We start from the raw sequence: 15,400 nt of genomic DNA, 5'->3' as shown, positions 1-15,400 counted from the left end.
CTTTCTATTGAATTCAGTGGGTATTGAAGTGGACCCTAATTCTGTAAAAGAAGTGAGCACCAGCCAAAGGTTTCAGCCCACAAGCATGTTGTGGTTAGGTGGATCTTAGTCCTGCTACCATAAAGTGGGGGGAGGGGGGCGGGATGAAGGGTAGTAGAACTGGTATCCCCAAGGGGAAAGGGTTTTGCGTGTGTGTGTGCTGGGAGCGGGCAAATAGGGTAACTTATACTAGTCCTGCACTGTATTAAGCATTTGCACCCTGCAAATCAAGGGAAAGGTGCCACTGAGCATGGTAGGAAGAGAGTAGCTGTTCTTCCTCTCCCAGGCAACATCAGTGTTTCCTTAGAATGGTAACAAGAAGTTCCCTGCCAACGCAGTGACAACAGGAATTTCAGATTTAGAAACACACAAAAAACAAAGTGACAGACATGGCTATTCACCCTCATCGGTAGGGAACAGGAACCACTGTATAAGTGGGGGGGGGAAGTTGGGTGATGAGGGCTATGTCTCTGTTGTCTTTATAAAGCTTCCTCCAAATACTCCATACTGGGACCAAGTACTAGGGAGGTAGATTTTCATAGGTTTGGGGGTTTTTTCTTACTATGGTGCTGATGTATATGTAAAGTTTAAAAAAAAAAGGTAATTTGTAAATATGTTTTTACAATTCTGCAGATATCACTGGGTCTACTATCTGTAAAATATATACATATAAATATATATATATATAAATATATATATACTGTTTGTTTAAAATAGAGTATTTTTATTTCATTCCTTAACTCATCCTTACTGCAGTGGTATTGCACTTCAGATGACGTCTAATTACTAATTTGTACTGTATCCCAGACAACAACTTGCTCCATTTTATTCAGATTTTTCTAGTTTTCTGTTTTTACTTTGTACATTAAGCATTGCTTATTTCCTTTTGAGACCTGTACAGAGCTCTGAAAATGTAGAAATGACCTGATGTTAACATACCACTTTTAAAGAAAAAAACAAAAACAAATAAAAGATTGTTATCTGAATTTAAAAACAGGTTGATTTGGAAAGTTCTCCCTCACAGAACCTCAGTGTCACCATAGTACCAGATACTAGCACTATTATCTTAGGGCTTTGGTGGAAGGAAAGAAATCTACATTAAAATAAGGGGTTGGGGTTTAGGAGCTATTTTATTTTGGTTGTGTAGCCATAAGTTAATCAGTAGATAGAAAGAGGCAGAATCTGTCTGGGTTTCTGGTTGCAGGAACGAACCAATAGCTTTGTTCTGTCATCGGTCTCTGTGGAGCTGCATAGTAGTTAACACTGCCAAAAGTTTTAATTGTAAGTCATTTTCACACTTTCCAGAGCACTCATTTTTTATGCTTATTTTTTCCAAGGTTGGACTGTGGTTAAAGGAGATTTTTGTATTAATTAAAACTATGAGCAAAATCACTTCAGTCCTTTATAAGTTACTGGAAGGGGGCCGAAAAAGGCTATCCCTGCTGCAGAAACAAAGCAAATTGCACTCGTTGAACAAGGTGACAGCAAATTCACGCATTATTTGTGTACTCCTCACCTGTACTAAGTCTGTTGCTTTTGACTGGTTTGGGTGGCATACTTCAAAAATAAAAAGATCAGCTTTTTATTGAGGGTGATCAGTATCTGCTGGGATCAAGCCCTTATTTATATAAAGTATATTTAAGTTGTATTATAATAGCAGCAATTTAATTTCCCCTCTGCTTTCCTTGGCAATAATAATCCATTTCCCTCCTTGTGAGTGACTAACTCAGCCCTTTGACCTGAACTGTAGTTTATCCAACTGAGAATCATATTATTGCCCTGTAAAACAAGAAGGGAAATGATATGAAAACCAGCATATTCCACTGCTGTAATTCAAAACCTCTTGACTATTAGTCCTGCCCCTGCCACTGAGCTTCTGTGTGGCCTTGGGAAATCTCTCGACTTGATTCTCAGTTACTTTATCAAAGCAATGGAATTCCATTAATAAATACATAAAGCCAATATTACTTATAATGAAGGTAATACCTACTTACCTGCCTGTTTCAGAGGGATGTTAGTGTTTGTCCAGCAATTGATAAAATTGCTTAAGTGGCTGGGTGAACTTATCAACCACATCACCCTGTCAATAATTTTAGGTAGCCTGCTGCCAAACTCTAAAAAGCAAATGCATTGCCTATATTTTTGGCTCCTTCTTTATTCTTTAACACTGTTCTTCAGTGCTGTTGAAGAGCTGCTGCTCTATTACACTACAAAAGTGGCACCTTACTTTGGAGCATGAAATCATTCCTACACAGTTTGTACTCGTTTGTGCCTTTTATAAAGTGGTGAGGGTCCTTTGGGATGTGATACAGGCATAGTACAAGACTCAAACTAGGAACAGAATAATACATGAAGGAAGATGTGTCTGAGCACTGCTAACAGTGGTGTTGTGGATCCTCTGGGATATACTGTACTTCCCTGATTTAACTTAGTTTCCTACCAGCTCCCCTCTCAGTCTTCCTGGAGGCAGCACTGCCTGGATGTGACTTTTCAAGGCATCATTGTGGCGAAGTGAGTTTTTTCTCTCCTTCCCTCTTTAGCACTCCAAGTCAAAGTGCACTGAAACCAACTGGAATGGGGACTGGATAAGGCCCTTTACCATCTGTTTTTTTCTCCTAGTACCACAAGGTAAGAGAATTCCTGTGGCCATAGCTCCTTCAAGACATGGCCTCAAGATCCCCCTGCAACCATATGTACCCCTCCTCTTCCCCATTTCCCCCACAAAGTTGTTGCATTTTATGTCTTCCCATAATATTATTCTCTAGTAATCTCGGTTGTAGCATTCACTACCCCCAAATGCTAGAATATGCCTTGTGATCAAGTAATAGCATCTGGATAACAACGTTGTTCAACTTCCACACTTTTGTATATGTAGTGTACTTTATCACTGACCTTCCTGTGGCAGGCTATTGGGAGCCTGCTCCCATGCCCTCTTGGACATATAAAGCCAGTGTGCCTCAAAGCAGGCCTTACATGCATTATATAGGCCTGAATGGCCAGAACTCTTAAGTGCTTGCTATTTTGTAGCTAAATCCCATTTTCAGGCATATGATAGAAGAGTTCTCTGCTGACTGGTTCTAACTTACCTGTATGTATCGTTACCCAAAGAATTAGAATAATCATTCTAATTTTATTTAGACCCATCTTGGTGTATATAATAGCTTTGCCTTCTCTTCTTCTGGCTTGTTTATGTCCCCTTCAGCACCCTGCTCTGAAAGCCAGTTACACCACAATGTGTTTTTTTCCTTGTAACAAAAAACATTTTCATAATCATTTTGCTGTTTGTTATCATTTCATGACTTTCTGAGCTCTGGTTGTGCTGGATTTCTTGCTTAGTCCCTCCCATAGCTCAGCATTCAGTGCCTCACTAAGGGACAGACATTCAAAAAGCCTGAGCCTGAATTGATTCAGTCTTTGCAGGTTAGTCTAACCTTCAACGCTTGAACCGATATGGAGGTGGATAGGCATTCCCTTTTCTAGGAATGTCAGGCTAGTTCTCAGGGGGGTGTCAGGGGGCACTTGAGTAGCCCTCCCTCCCCTTTCACAATGCTGAGCTGAGGGGGGCTTGGCAGGATGCTCTGATTAGGGAGGGCCTGCCCCACCCCATGATAACAGAGCATTTATCACCTCTGTTACCAGCATTTAGCACCCCATCAGAAAACAAAGTCTCTCTCATTAGTTCAAACTCTTCTTAAACAGCTTTTTCCAAGGAAGGAACTTTACCAGCAACCTGTTGATTAGCTCCAAGAAGCCCTAAGGAGACACTGTCCTGTCTGCCTTTATCCTGTCTGCCTTCCACAGATACCTCTCAGCCACATGCTGGCTACAGTCCATGCTGTGGGAGAGAGGAGGGAGGGATCTCTGCTTGAGCAGTGAGTGGTGGTGGTGGTGATGGTGGGGTGGGGATAGGGAAGAGGGAAGCCAGGCAGACACTGCCGTGCCTGCAAATCTCTGCCAGAGCTCCAGCCAGGGAGCAGAGGGGAGGGAACAGCCCAGCTCCCTGGAGCCCCCAGCTCAGCCAAGATGCTGGGGGACTCTGGTTTAACTTAGACCAGGAAGGGGTCTGGGACAGACACTGCATAAACCAGTTTGACTCCAAATTAGTTAAGTCTGATACTACATTCAACCAGGTTTATCTCAAACTGGTTTCAGCCATTTTCAAACTGGTTTATATGCACTGAACTTCTGTTCTGTTACAGGTTTAGATCAGTTTCTGATCACTTAAACTGGTTTAAGTGTAATGTCTGTCCCTAGCCTAAGAGTTAATGAAGTAGACACAACTGATTAACTAGCATCTATGCCTTATCAGGGTCTGTGTTGTTTCCTGAGCCTGTAGGATGCCCTATTGGCAGACCCTTGTTTTCATTTGGGCCCTGCCAACCTATTGCCCCCAAACTGAACGGCTTAGACACATCATTAATGACTTCTAACCCTTCCTGGAAAATGGCAACCATCTCAAGATAACCCTGGGGGATAAACCCATTCTGGCTTACAGACACCATCCCCTACCTGCAACAGTGTGTCTCAAGCAAGAATACCTAATGCCAATGCCTATTCTTTCCAAGGTATCAGATCTTGTTCTGGACCCAGATGCCAGCTGTACCCCCTCATCAATACAGATCACATCATCACTACACCAGATAACATGGATTGTGACATCTAAGGTTCATTCATCTGTCCTCTGCCATCATACACACCTTTACCTGCTTACAGTCCCCTTTGCTGTTGACAGTGTACAGACAGGGTGGTCCCTACATGAAAGAATGAATACCAGTTCTGACATAGATGTCAAAAAACACACAAGCCCGTGGCAGAACATTTTATCCTCCCTGGACATTACATCACTGACCTCAGAGTAGCTGTTCTTAGCCAACAAAACTAAAAGCCAGCTTGAACAGGAAATTGCGGACCAAGAAATCATCCACAGACTGGATTATATTAAGTATGGTCTAAAAACTGGATTCTTATCCCACTACCTGGATTGGTTTTTAATAACCCCTGTGTCCCTCAGTGGGTTACCTGCTTTGTTTTTCTGTCTTCTACCCACTTCGCCTCTCTCAGCAGTACCTGCTCCTATTTCCACTCTCTTCCCTTCCCTTTGTATTCTAATCACTTTATACTTAGAAGCTCTGCTTCCTGCTGTTCTTCCCTTCATAGCATCTGCTGAAGTAAGCTGCTATTTATGAAAGCTTATGCATCTCTGATTTAGTTAGCCTATAAGGTACAAATATACCCTGCTTTTGCCTGACTTCAGACTAACATGGCTAACAACCTCTCTGCATGAGAACAAGGATCTGCCTGCAGAGAGGTCCCAATTCAGTGAAATGTCCCTAGCTTGGAGATAGTGTTGGAAGACTGTACTTAACTTTAAGTGCACATTCAAGGTCCACTAAACTCAGCAGGACAGAAACACGTGTTCAAAGTCAAGCATGTGTTTAAAGTACTCCCTTGAATGGGGATGGACGTCAATACTTGCTGAAGTACTCTTTGGACTTGCGTCTGGAATCATCCACAGGATTAGGACCAGAGATTGTAAGTGCCTAAGTTCAAGGACCAAGTGTTTCTCTGTGTTGACACCACACTCCCTGAGAACTAAAATAAAGGACAGAAAAGGAATAGTACTGATGTGTCAGCAGCATTGAAGGACCTGGAATAAGAAGCCATTTCTTGGTGACACTGCCAAGAATAAATAAAGCCACTCTATGCATTAACCGTTTCTTAGTTTAATGTAATTTTAATGTCAGACAATATTGTGCCTGCAACCAGTTAAATGCTTAGCTGAATAATGCAGCCTCCTGCCTTAAGTTCTTTGTGTATGCCTGACAAACTCTTTTTATACTAGAATATGTGTAAACAAAGGCCAGCGTTTTATATTACAATGGACTTTTAGTAAAGAAATCTGGATGTTTTCATTCCATTTGATGCAGCTCATCTTCCTTTTAATGTCCAGGGAAAGCTTCTGCTTTATTTATTTATAAAAGACAATCTTCAGAGCAATTTACGTAATTTCTTTGCAACGCTGAAGTCCAGGTATTCATCTAGAAAGCTATTAGCAATCCCAGCTGTACCCAGTGCCAGCAACACTATTAGAACCACCAGACTCCAATAAAAACCTGTTAACCTGGAGGATGGAAACAGAAAGCAATAGTATTACCAGAGGTTCACACTATGTCTGTTGTGAAATGTTTTGGTCCCCACCACTTGATGAGAGCTGTGCAGGACTGAAATGAGCCACTGATTAAACAAGTTGACAAAACATCTCATTTTCATCGGGGGGGGGGGTTTGCAGGAAAAAACAGCAAATGAAATTACAACGGTGATGCTACTTCCCTTCCAGATAGTTGTGTGAAAATGTGCTGTTTGGCCCAAGGTGGGATTTACCGTTCCACAGCTTGAACAACAATGACTAAAACCATAGAGGTTACATCTGTACTGTCTCCGCAGCAATCCCTATACATGCTGTGTGCTCAGAATCTGGATTTAACAAAGGCATTTGGTTAACCACATGCACTGCTAGCTCCCTGCGTTCATATGCTGTGGTCAATCAACTTGTGTGGGCTTTTACAGCTCCAGAGGGACCACATAAAAGTCTCAAAGCTTCCCACGAAGTATGCAGCTAACAAAGTATTTTAATCCCTTCTAGTTTACAGAGAGCCAACTGCGGCAGAGACAGTGACTTGCTTAAGGGGGAAAAGGTGGCAGCGCTGGAATAAGGACTCCAAATGTCCTGCTTCACAGGCCTGTATACACTAGCAACTCATCCACAGGTCTCTCCCAGAGCCTGGGAACTGCATATTAACACTGACCCCTGAGATTATCGGTTTTTACTGGGGAGACCAGGATAAATAGACCTAAAGAACATTCTTTTTGGAGGCATCATTGTACTTCTGCTTCTGGTTCCTGCCAAAGGCAGAAGAGGCAGAGGCAAAGGAAAATCAGAGGGAGAAGTTAAGCCAAAGTTTCCAGGACTCAGCAAGAGCAAAGCATCACCAAGGAGGTTGGGAAACACTGGAAAACCCAGCACTGACTATAGGCAGGCTGGGGCCTCAGATGCTTCTCTCAAGAATTTATGTGTAAAGCTTTTCAGTCCAAGTAAGACCCAGCAGTAGAGGATTTTCCCAGCTATATGGGGGACATTGGAAAAAGGTATTTGGATACCTGTAATGCTGCAGGTTACTTGTTTGAACATAGTGGTCAGATGATGCCCCAAAGTCATCATCATCTGAGGAAATGTTGGGGAAGGGGAGGGAAGAGAGCTGCCAGTTCAATTTTGAGCAAATAAGTGTCGCCATTATAGCTGGCCCATTATCATTCAGAGTTGAGAATTTAAGTCAGACCCAAGAACACATAAAGACTCCTCACCACCGGAGTGGCTGAAAGTAGGGCTCCCAGTGTGGGGAAACTGGCACTGCCACCATCTGTGTTGTATAGGTTTGGAGCCCATTTCTGCAAGCCTTACTTGCAGTGGTCTGTACTTAACAGTACTGAATAGCCCCACTATTACCAACCGCAGTGAGCTTACAGACACAGACCCTTTAGCCATGTTTATACCGCTTCTCTCTTGGTGCCATGTCCACTCAGCGGAAATATGTCCCTCCAACTTATCCCTCCCCTATAAACGGGTAGGGTTTATATCTTGCACGGAGAATGTAAGATCAGGAAAGAAGCAATACAAACAAGCAAGCACATCCGTTTGCCAGGGCTGCTAGTCTTGTTCTGTACAGCAACAGTGCACTAAGCTTTAAGAAAGGAGAGTTTCACCAAATAACAAAGTGCGGTGTCCCGTACAATAACAAAACCAGGCACTACCTTCATGTTCCCTTGGGACTGATTGAAGCTATAATTTAAGACCATACAGGTCAAGGGAGGTGGGGGGGAAGGGCAGAGTTTACCTAAATGGAGGACTCTTTATTTAGTTGATACAAAAAGCCCATCTAATTTTAAAATATTACATTCCTCTGCATACTTATTGCACATGTATTGTCCTTCTGGTTTCTCATAGGGTTATCCTGGATATTGCCTCTGAGAGGGAGGACAAAAGGCAAATCTTAGGGGATAATTTTATCTGGGACTCTTTCACTTTCTCAAGGACAAGAAAAAAGGCCTTGTAAAATTGGGCTATAAGATGGAGTCCAGGGAAGAGAGAGGAGGTTAGTGTTAGCACATGAAATCATCAAAAGCAGAGGTGGAAAATGCTTGTTAGGCCTTTAGTCTATCTTTCTGTCACTGCAGGATTCTTCCCAATAAACACTTTGCTAAGTGGGTTTTTTTTAACTTCTTTTTAAATCTCGTTAAGAGTTAGGTGTTGCTAAGGGGTTTTTTTCCCCCCTTTTATAATTTGCATAGAAGTTGTGTTCAGCATTAAAAGAGCAAGGGTATCACAGATCATGATGCCTGGGATAATATAGTACTTAGATAAAAGAGAAAACAATTTGTGTGCGTCTGTCTGTGTGTACCTGTGTGTACGTATATGTATACACACACATGCAATGAAAATCCCAGGTTCTGAATTGGAGGCAAACAGAAGGCTCTTGTATGAATTCAGAAGTGATTGCACATTTATGCACTTATGCACTTGAGAAAAGTGATTTGATAATGCAGATGTTCTTATTTATTAGACCCCAGGAGCTTAACACTCATTAACCTGTGCTTATCTAAAAGACTCCTTATCTTATCTGTCTGGTAAAAGTTTCCCTAGCTCACAAGGTCAAATCTGCTTACTTGTTCCTTTTATGTATTTTGGGTGCTCTGAAAAATAAATATGTTATTACAGTGATTTTAATATGAATGCATTGAGGAAATATCAGCAGTGCTAGAAGCCAGACATATATACTGTCTGAGCTTCACCTCAGCAGTCTCCCATTATATGCAGTCATGACTGGCAAAGCTCAACGCTTTCTGTCTCTAGGCTTTTTCTGAGCACAGATGCCAAGCAGGCTCAACTGCAAAGTAAGCACCCACATGGTATTACACTGGGAGCATCAAACCTCTTGTTTCTCATGACCTGTAGCACATGCACATTTTAACCTAGGCTTCTGCTGTAACAGCCAGCCATCTTCCCAGAGGGTTTTCATTTCAGACCTCTTGCTGACACTTTACTCATGTTGCATTCAATTATAGTCACTTTTCACTGCCAGTCCTTGGCTGTAAGCCCAGCTTCAGACCACAACCTGGAGCTTTCAACTGGATCCACAGATGGTGGATCCTCCTTACCTTCCTTTTACAGATTCCGCGTATCCATGGAAGTATTTGTGACGGGCAAACATGTACGCCAGACCCAGAAGGGCAGCTACTTCTGGGGGGGAAAAAAAGGGAGAAAAAGTTAGGGGATTGGATGTAGCTGGTCACTTTGCTTATGATTATTTTCTTTGCCCCGTGCCAGAGGTTTTCACTGTATTTGACCCACAATCTCCTTGTGTTAACAATAGTTTTTTGATTCTGAAAGAGAAGAGACTCTTTTTTTTTAAATGTCTGTATCATTATCGGATGTGTTGTCACTGTTATTAATAAACACTCCCCACTGATGTAACAACTTGTATCCAGGTGTATGGGCGAGTGGTCTGAACTGTGATGGATTAAGTGCTGCGACATGCCTGTGAGGTAGGTAAAATATATACAGATTTACAGGTGGAGGTCTTACTAGAATCAGTCATGCAGTGTAGGCATATCTGGGGATCCAGTTGTCCTTTTTTTTAGTATAATATTAAGGTAAAAGTAACTTTCCCTGTGTTTCACATAGAAGTCAGGACAAGAAGACAACCTTCCTGAGCATGCTCACCAGGAAGTATGGTTTGAATGGGAAGATAACCAAATGTCTTTGCTTCTCCCCATCTCCCAAAAGGAAGATAACATGGCAGATGGCTGTGCTGAGGGCTAACAGACACTGTTCTGCCTTAGTCAACAGGCCCAATTGTGATCTCCCTTCTTACTGGCATGGCTCTGGATTTACATTGGCACAGCTGAGGTGAAACTCGGGCTGTGAAAAGAGAGTGAGCCTCCAAAAAGGAAATCACTTGCTACAGGAAAAACACAGAGTAAAACATGCAGATTTTATTTTTTTGAAAATGAAGGAAAAGTGAATAGTCAAGACAAGAGGAACCAAGGGAAGCCAAATGGAACAATCAGCCGTGTCCCTCTCTCTAGACATGATGACTCCTTGAGGCAACTGGCCGAGAACGCGTTAATAAGAACGTACAAAACAGGACAAAAAGAAAGGAGTCCGAGGAACTTTAGCTCACATCCGCACCACCAGTCCAGTGGTGTGGATGTGTGCTTGGAGGATTGCATCACGCAGACTGATTCACTCAGCCCCTGTCCACATAGAAGCAATCGGAGCCCATTTTCAGCACTGACGTAGCGTCATCTGTGCTGCCAGTACTATTTCAAGTGCTGGTTTAGACAAGCAGGGCACAGGTGGTTTCAGTGTTCTGTTTTCAGCATTATTAAATCCAGAGGATAAGGAAAGGAAAGGCAAGTCCTCATGTGCATGGGGTGTGTGTTTATAGAGGCACAAATAGCAGTGGCACGAATTTATGCCACTGCTTTGTACCCCATTGCATGCCCCTACACATGTGCTATAGCACTCAGCAAATTGTCCCGGGTAGGGGTAGGGAGGCTGGGGCCCGGTGACATGCTGGAGCAGCAGGGACAGAATGGAGGCCTGGCCAGCAGCCAGAGCATTGCTCTGAATGGCCCAGCCTCCGTTTATGTTGGCACATGCTTGTTTTGTGTACGTTGCACCACTTTTTTCCCAGTGCGTTTTTTTTTTTCTACTGGGATTTCCCAGTAGCAAATTTTGCCACCGTGCTGCAAGTTCACAGCACAGAACACATTTTCACAACCACACGCCCCCTGCATGTGGACACCCACCCAGAGGGTATAACTCCTGCTTCTCTCTTAAAAGAAATAGGGGCTGTCTTATCTCTTGCTCTATACCCCCTCTTTTCCCTCCTTACCCCTCACCACAGCGGGTTCAGGAAAAATTCCCTGTCCTTTCAATCTACTTTAAGCACAACTTATATCTGAAGGTCTTAAAACCAGAGCAGATTTTAATAACACAGTGGGCATATCTACATGAGATGATTTACTGCACAGTAGCATAGTTTACTGCACAGTAAACTTCGCTAATCATGAGTAAACTTGTGATCTGCAAATGCAAGTAGCAAATTTACTTTTGGTTAGTAAGGGTGCAGTAGTGCTCATGTAGATGCCTGACTGGGAACAAATCTGAGCCTGGTCAGCCAGCCACTGGGGGAAGGAGATTGCTCCCGGCGCCTGGTAGCTGCCTGCTGCCAGGGCAGGCTCCACCACTGAAGCCTGGGGGACGGACTATGTCCCCCTTTCCCAAAGCAGGGAGCTCCAAACCCCCCACTCCGAGATCACAATCGGGGAGCAGGGGCTGGGAAATCTTTATCTCACAGAGCTGGACAGGGAGTTCTCTGATGGCAGGAGTTGGGGATCCTGTTCCCTGTTCAGCTCCGTGAGCATAGAGCTGGGTGGGAAACAGGCTGGGGAGTCTGTTGCCCTCTCAGCCTGCACTCGTGGAGCTAAGCAGGGAACAAGCTTCCCAGCCTATTCCCTGCCCAGCTCCACGCTCATGGAGCTGAGTGAGGAACAAGCTCCCCAGCTTCCACCCCGCAATCATGGAGCAGGGGCTGGGAACTGTCCTGGTCAGGGGCAGGTCCCATCCCCATGATCTAATCAGGTGATCGAGTCACAGGACTTGGAAAGAGCTGCAAGGGTAGGGTAAGTCCCAGCCCCCTGCCCTGATCTGCCAGTGGGGCAGCTGGCAGCTGGCAGGCAGCGAGCTAGCTGCTAGCTGCCCCACTGGTGGATCAGGGCAGGGGGCTGGGACTTACCCTACCCTTGCAGCTCTTTCCAAGTACCCTGTCCCTGATTGGGGAGCTAGGGCCAGGAGCTTCCTGCTGCCGGGACAGGGTGACATTGTCCCTGCCCCATCAGCAGGTAGCCCCTGGGGGTCAGGGCGTCATGTCCCAGCCCTGGCCAGGAGACAGCTGTCTCCTGGCCCATGCTCCCTGCCTGCCCCGGGTTAACACCCAGGGGGAGCCTAGAGCTCCCCTTGGTGACAGCAGGGGCCCATTGCAGGGCCCCAAGAAGTGGGAGCAGTTTTCTGCCATTAACAGCAAAATTGCTCTTCTTTTCCTGCATGTGTAGATGCCTGCCCAGGAGTGTTTACTTGCATGTAGTTTACTCCTGAGTAAAATGATCCCACATCAAATGCATGTGTAGACCTGCCCAATATTAACAGTTCCTAAGTATTTGCACTTGTGCTCATGCTGTTGTGTCCTTGTTCTGATGTAGACCTGGCCCGTGGGCACTAGAGAGGTGGCGAGGACCCACAGTTCCACCCACAATGATAGTTTAGTGCCTCGCAAGGGAAAGGTGAGACTTCATACTGAGATCTGCCAATGCAAGGCACCAGACATCATCTTCAAGTACTTTTTGGTTCATGCTTGGCTTCCATACTGCACTTAGTTTTGTGTCGCTCAACCTAAGATTCCATGTGGAAACTCTAGGCTTTCTGCTCCAGTTCCCCATGGAGAAAAAAACTGGAAACTATTTCACTTAAGCTGTTCAGTTGGGCATTAAGTGCCATACTTAAGCTCCATGAGGACTTTCTGGTCTGGAGTTCTTCAAACTTAACCCTTTTAAAATAAATATATTTAAAAATGTATACAAGCAATGCCTGTATTAAGACTGCCTGATATTTCCCATTAGAAGACCCTGGTTTTGGTTGTTTATGACTTTGCCAAACTTTAGCTATTAAGATTAAAATTTCTCAAGCTGAGTATCAGCCTCAAGCTGGATTTATTTTTTTAAACAAGTCAGCCATTGCAGAAAGTGAGAATAGGGGAAAGATTGCCCATAGCATAACATGCGAACAACCTTTTCTTAGAAATGCTCCAGTGCCCTCACTTCTGGAGCAAGGACCAGAAATGGGGCAGGGAATGGCCTTTGTGTCCATCATGTGCCTTCAGCCATCCCTGTGAAAAGCTTCCTATAGTTGGCCAAGTTATAAGCCTTTGGAAAAGGTCACACATGTTCAGTAAAGGCTGTTGAGATTATAGCAGCTAATTCCCAGCAGATTCTGTCTGTTCTGTACATGCTCCAATTTAAAGCTGAAGATGACTTTTCCCCAAATGGAGGTCTGGGCTGGTGTGGCATAGGCTAGATATAGGCATCTGAAAAGAGAGTTAAGAAATGATCTCCACTCCTCCCCCTGCTGCACCCAGGGGGAGGAGAGTGGGAGAGAAAACTATTTGACTGAAATGCAGACAAGAGACAGACCTGGGTAGGAAAAACAAAGAGGGCAGTAAATCTGCATGGGGAGAAAAATATGATTGCAGACTGGTGTGGAGAAAGAAACGGGGGCTGGGACCACAGGATTATGGACTGTGACTGGAACTGGCTGGGCAAGGCAACTGAGATAAGATTCAGGGCACAGACAGACCCTGGGATTGGGTCCTTGAAAGGAAAAGAAATGTGGTGGGAGAAGTAGTCAGTTTAGTGAGGCCCGCCTGCAGCATGGGAGACTGCGGCTCACAGGCAACCAAACCAGAAACTGGAAGCAGAGCAAACAGTGTGAAGGGGTTCAGCTCACTGAAAAGGCTGAATCTCCAGAAAAAGCAATTTGCACGTGCAGTTAACCATGGGGGATAAAGAGGAAAAAATATTTTTGGGGTCAAAAAGGACAAGGAGTGAATGACAGGATGTTGCTAACAATAATGTCTGAACCAGTGGCTTGGCTGATGAAAGTATTTCATGACTATTGTGGTCCCAACTAGAATGCGACTACAGGACTCTTCTTTTTTTAAATCCAAAACCAAGAAGGAGAAGAGGGACTAGATGCTTAAATTGAGATATCTAGTATCCGTATGTAACTTCGGAGACTTTGAAAATTTGCTAATTAAAAACATGTTCATTTGTGGAACATCTGTTTCCAGTTTACAAGACAGATTGTTGAGAAAAACATACCTAACCCCAGAAAATGCCTCCAAATAGCAAAGGAAATAGAAATGTTCAAAGAAAGGATCAAAACAGCAACAATTCCTTGTGCAGAAGAAATGTTCAGGCTCAGGCTGGAAGAATCTAGGAGGCAGGAAGAAGACGACAGAATTGATTAAGAGTGGTCTGTTCTACCTACTGTGGGAAGAAACATGCAGGATGGAAAGGAAAATGTCTTGTCTATGGGCAGTGGGGTCAAGTGATGTAGTAACAGAATCAGTATTGTATTGCCGCAGCTACCCTGGGAAAAACGGGAAAATCTGCAGTGATTAGTGGGTGCAGAGGCAAAGCAGCTAAGGATAGTTATGGCTTCAGAGCTGTGAATTTGCACCTTGTTCCAGACTTGTAAATTAATACTTGGCTCTTCAGATTGAGGAGGCAAAGCTACATCACTTCTGTGTATGCTGCTGGCCACAGAAACCGGTATGCCTTAATCATGCTAGCCCTATGAGCCAGTAGGTGTGAGAGAGATCATTGATTTGCAGTGGCTGAGGATGTGTGTAGTTCCAATGAAGAGGAGGGTGTTTATTGACTGCCTTTAGCAAAGTCTGTGTAAGTTGTTGTGGTGTTGGTCTAAGGTTATAGGCAGACAAGTTTCTTTGGGTAAATCTGATCTGAATGCATGTGTATTGCAGAGAAAGGGATGGGTACTGAAGGAGGTTGCATTTGTTGCAGAAGACACTACGAAGGCAGTGAGTGAGACTGGGGAACTGCAGAAAGAAAATGGGAGAATTGTCATGGCAGGTGAACGCTGCCCTGGAGACCTGAACTCTATGTTTGCTGTTGACCCAGCATTTCCAGGTGACCTTAGCGAAGGCTCCAAACCCAAACTTTTCATATATGCTCGCTAAGTATGTGGTCTTCATTTTTGGGTGCTTGGCTTTCACCCTTATGTGCCAAATGAGGTTAGGAAGAACTTTCTGACTGTGTGGCTGGTCAAGCACTGGAACAGGCTACCTAGAGCAGCTGTGAAATCTCCATCCCTAGAAATTTTTCACAAGCAGCTTGGACAGATACTTGGCTGGGGCAGTTTAGTCAGGGATGATCCTGCCTTGAGCTGGGGGCTAGACCAGATGACCTTATAAGGTCCCTTCCAGTCCTGCTTTCCTATGAGCCTATAACCCTAAGGCAGCAGTCATGTCTCGTGTCCCCCCGGCTCTCAGAAACACACTCAGCTGCAAATGGTTGGGCAGGTAGGCAGAGATGGAGCCCTGTACAACAGCTCGACTCCTCACTTCTGCTCTTCCTTTACTTGCAGGGCCAGCACGAGGGGCCATGAGGGTGGTCTTTGGCATGTGAGACCCTGCCCAGTTCCCCTTACAAGGTCCAGACTGGA

General features: G+C 44.4%; 1 protein-coding gene across 1 annotated transcript in view; it reads right to left on the bottom strand.

Moving 5' to 3' along the window:
* Nucleotides 1-5,570: 5,570 nt before the first annotated feature.
* The window catches only part of MGST2 (microsomal glutathione S-transferase 2), a 23,747-nt gene continuing 13,917 nt past the window's right edge, over nt 5,571-15,400 (bottom strand). The window contains exons 4-5 of the mRNA XM_006034268.3: nt 9,253-9,334; nt 5,571-6,160 (exon numbers count right to left, since the gene is read on the bottom strand). Of these exons, the coding sequence (XP_006034330.1) occupies nt 6,028-6,160; nt 9,253-9,334 (215 nt within the window). The 3' untranslated portion in view covers nt 5,571-6,027. The remainder of the gene's footprint in view (nt 6,161-9,252; nt 9,335-15,400) is intronic.

This window comes from Alligator sinensis, unplaced genomic scaffold, assembly GCF_000455745.1.
Source record: "Alligator sinensis unplaced genomic scaffold, ASM45574v1 scaffold160_2, whole genome shotgun sequence".
Classification (NCBI taxonomy): Eukaryota; Metazoa; Chordata; order Crocodylia; family Alligatoridae; genus Alligator; species Alligator sinensis.
Note: the sequence above shows the minus strand (reverse complement) of the source record. Positions and strands in the feature narration are given on the sequence as shown.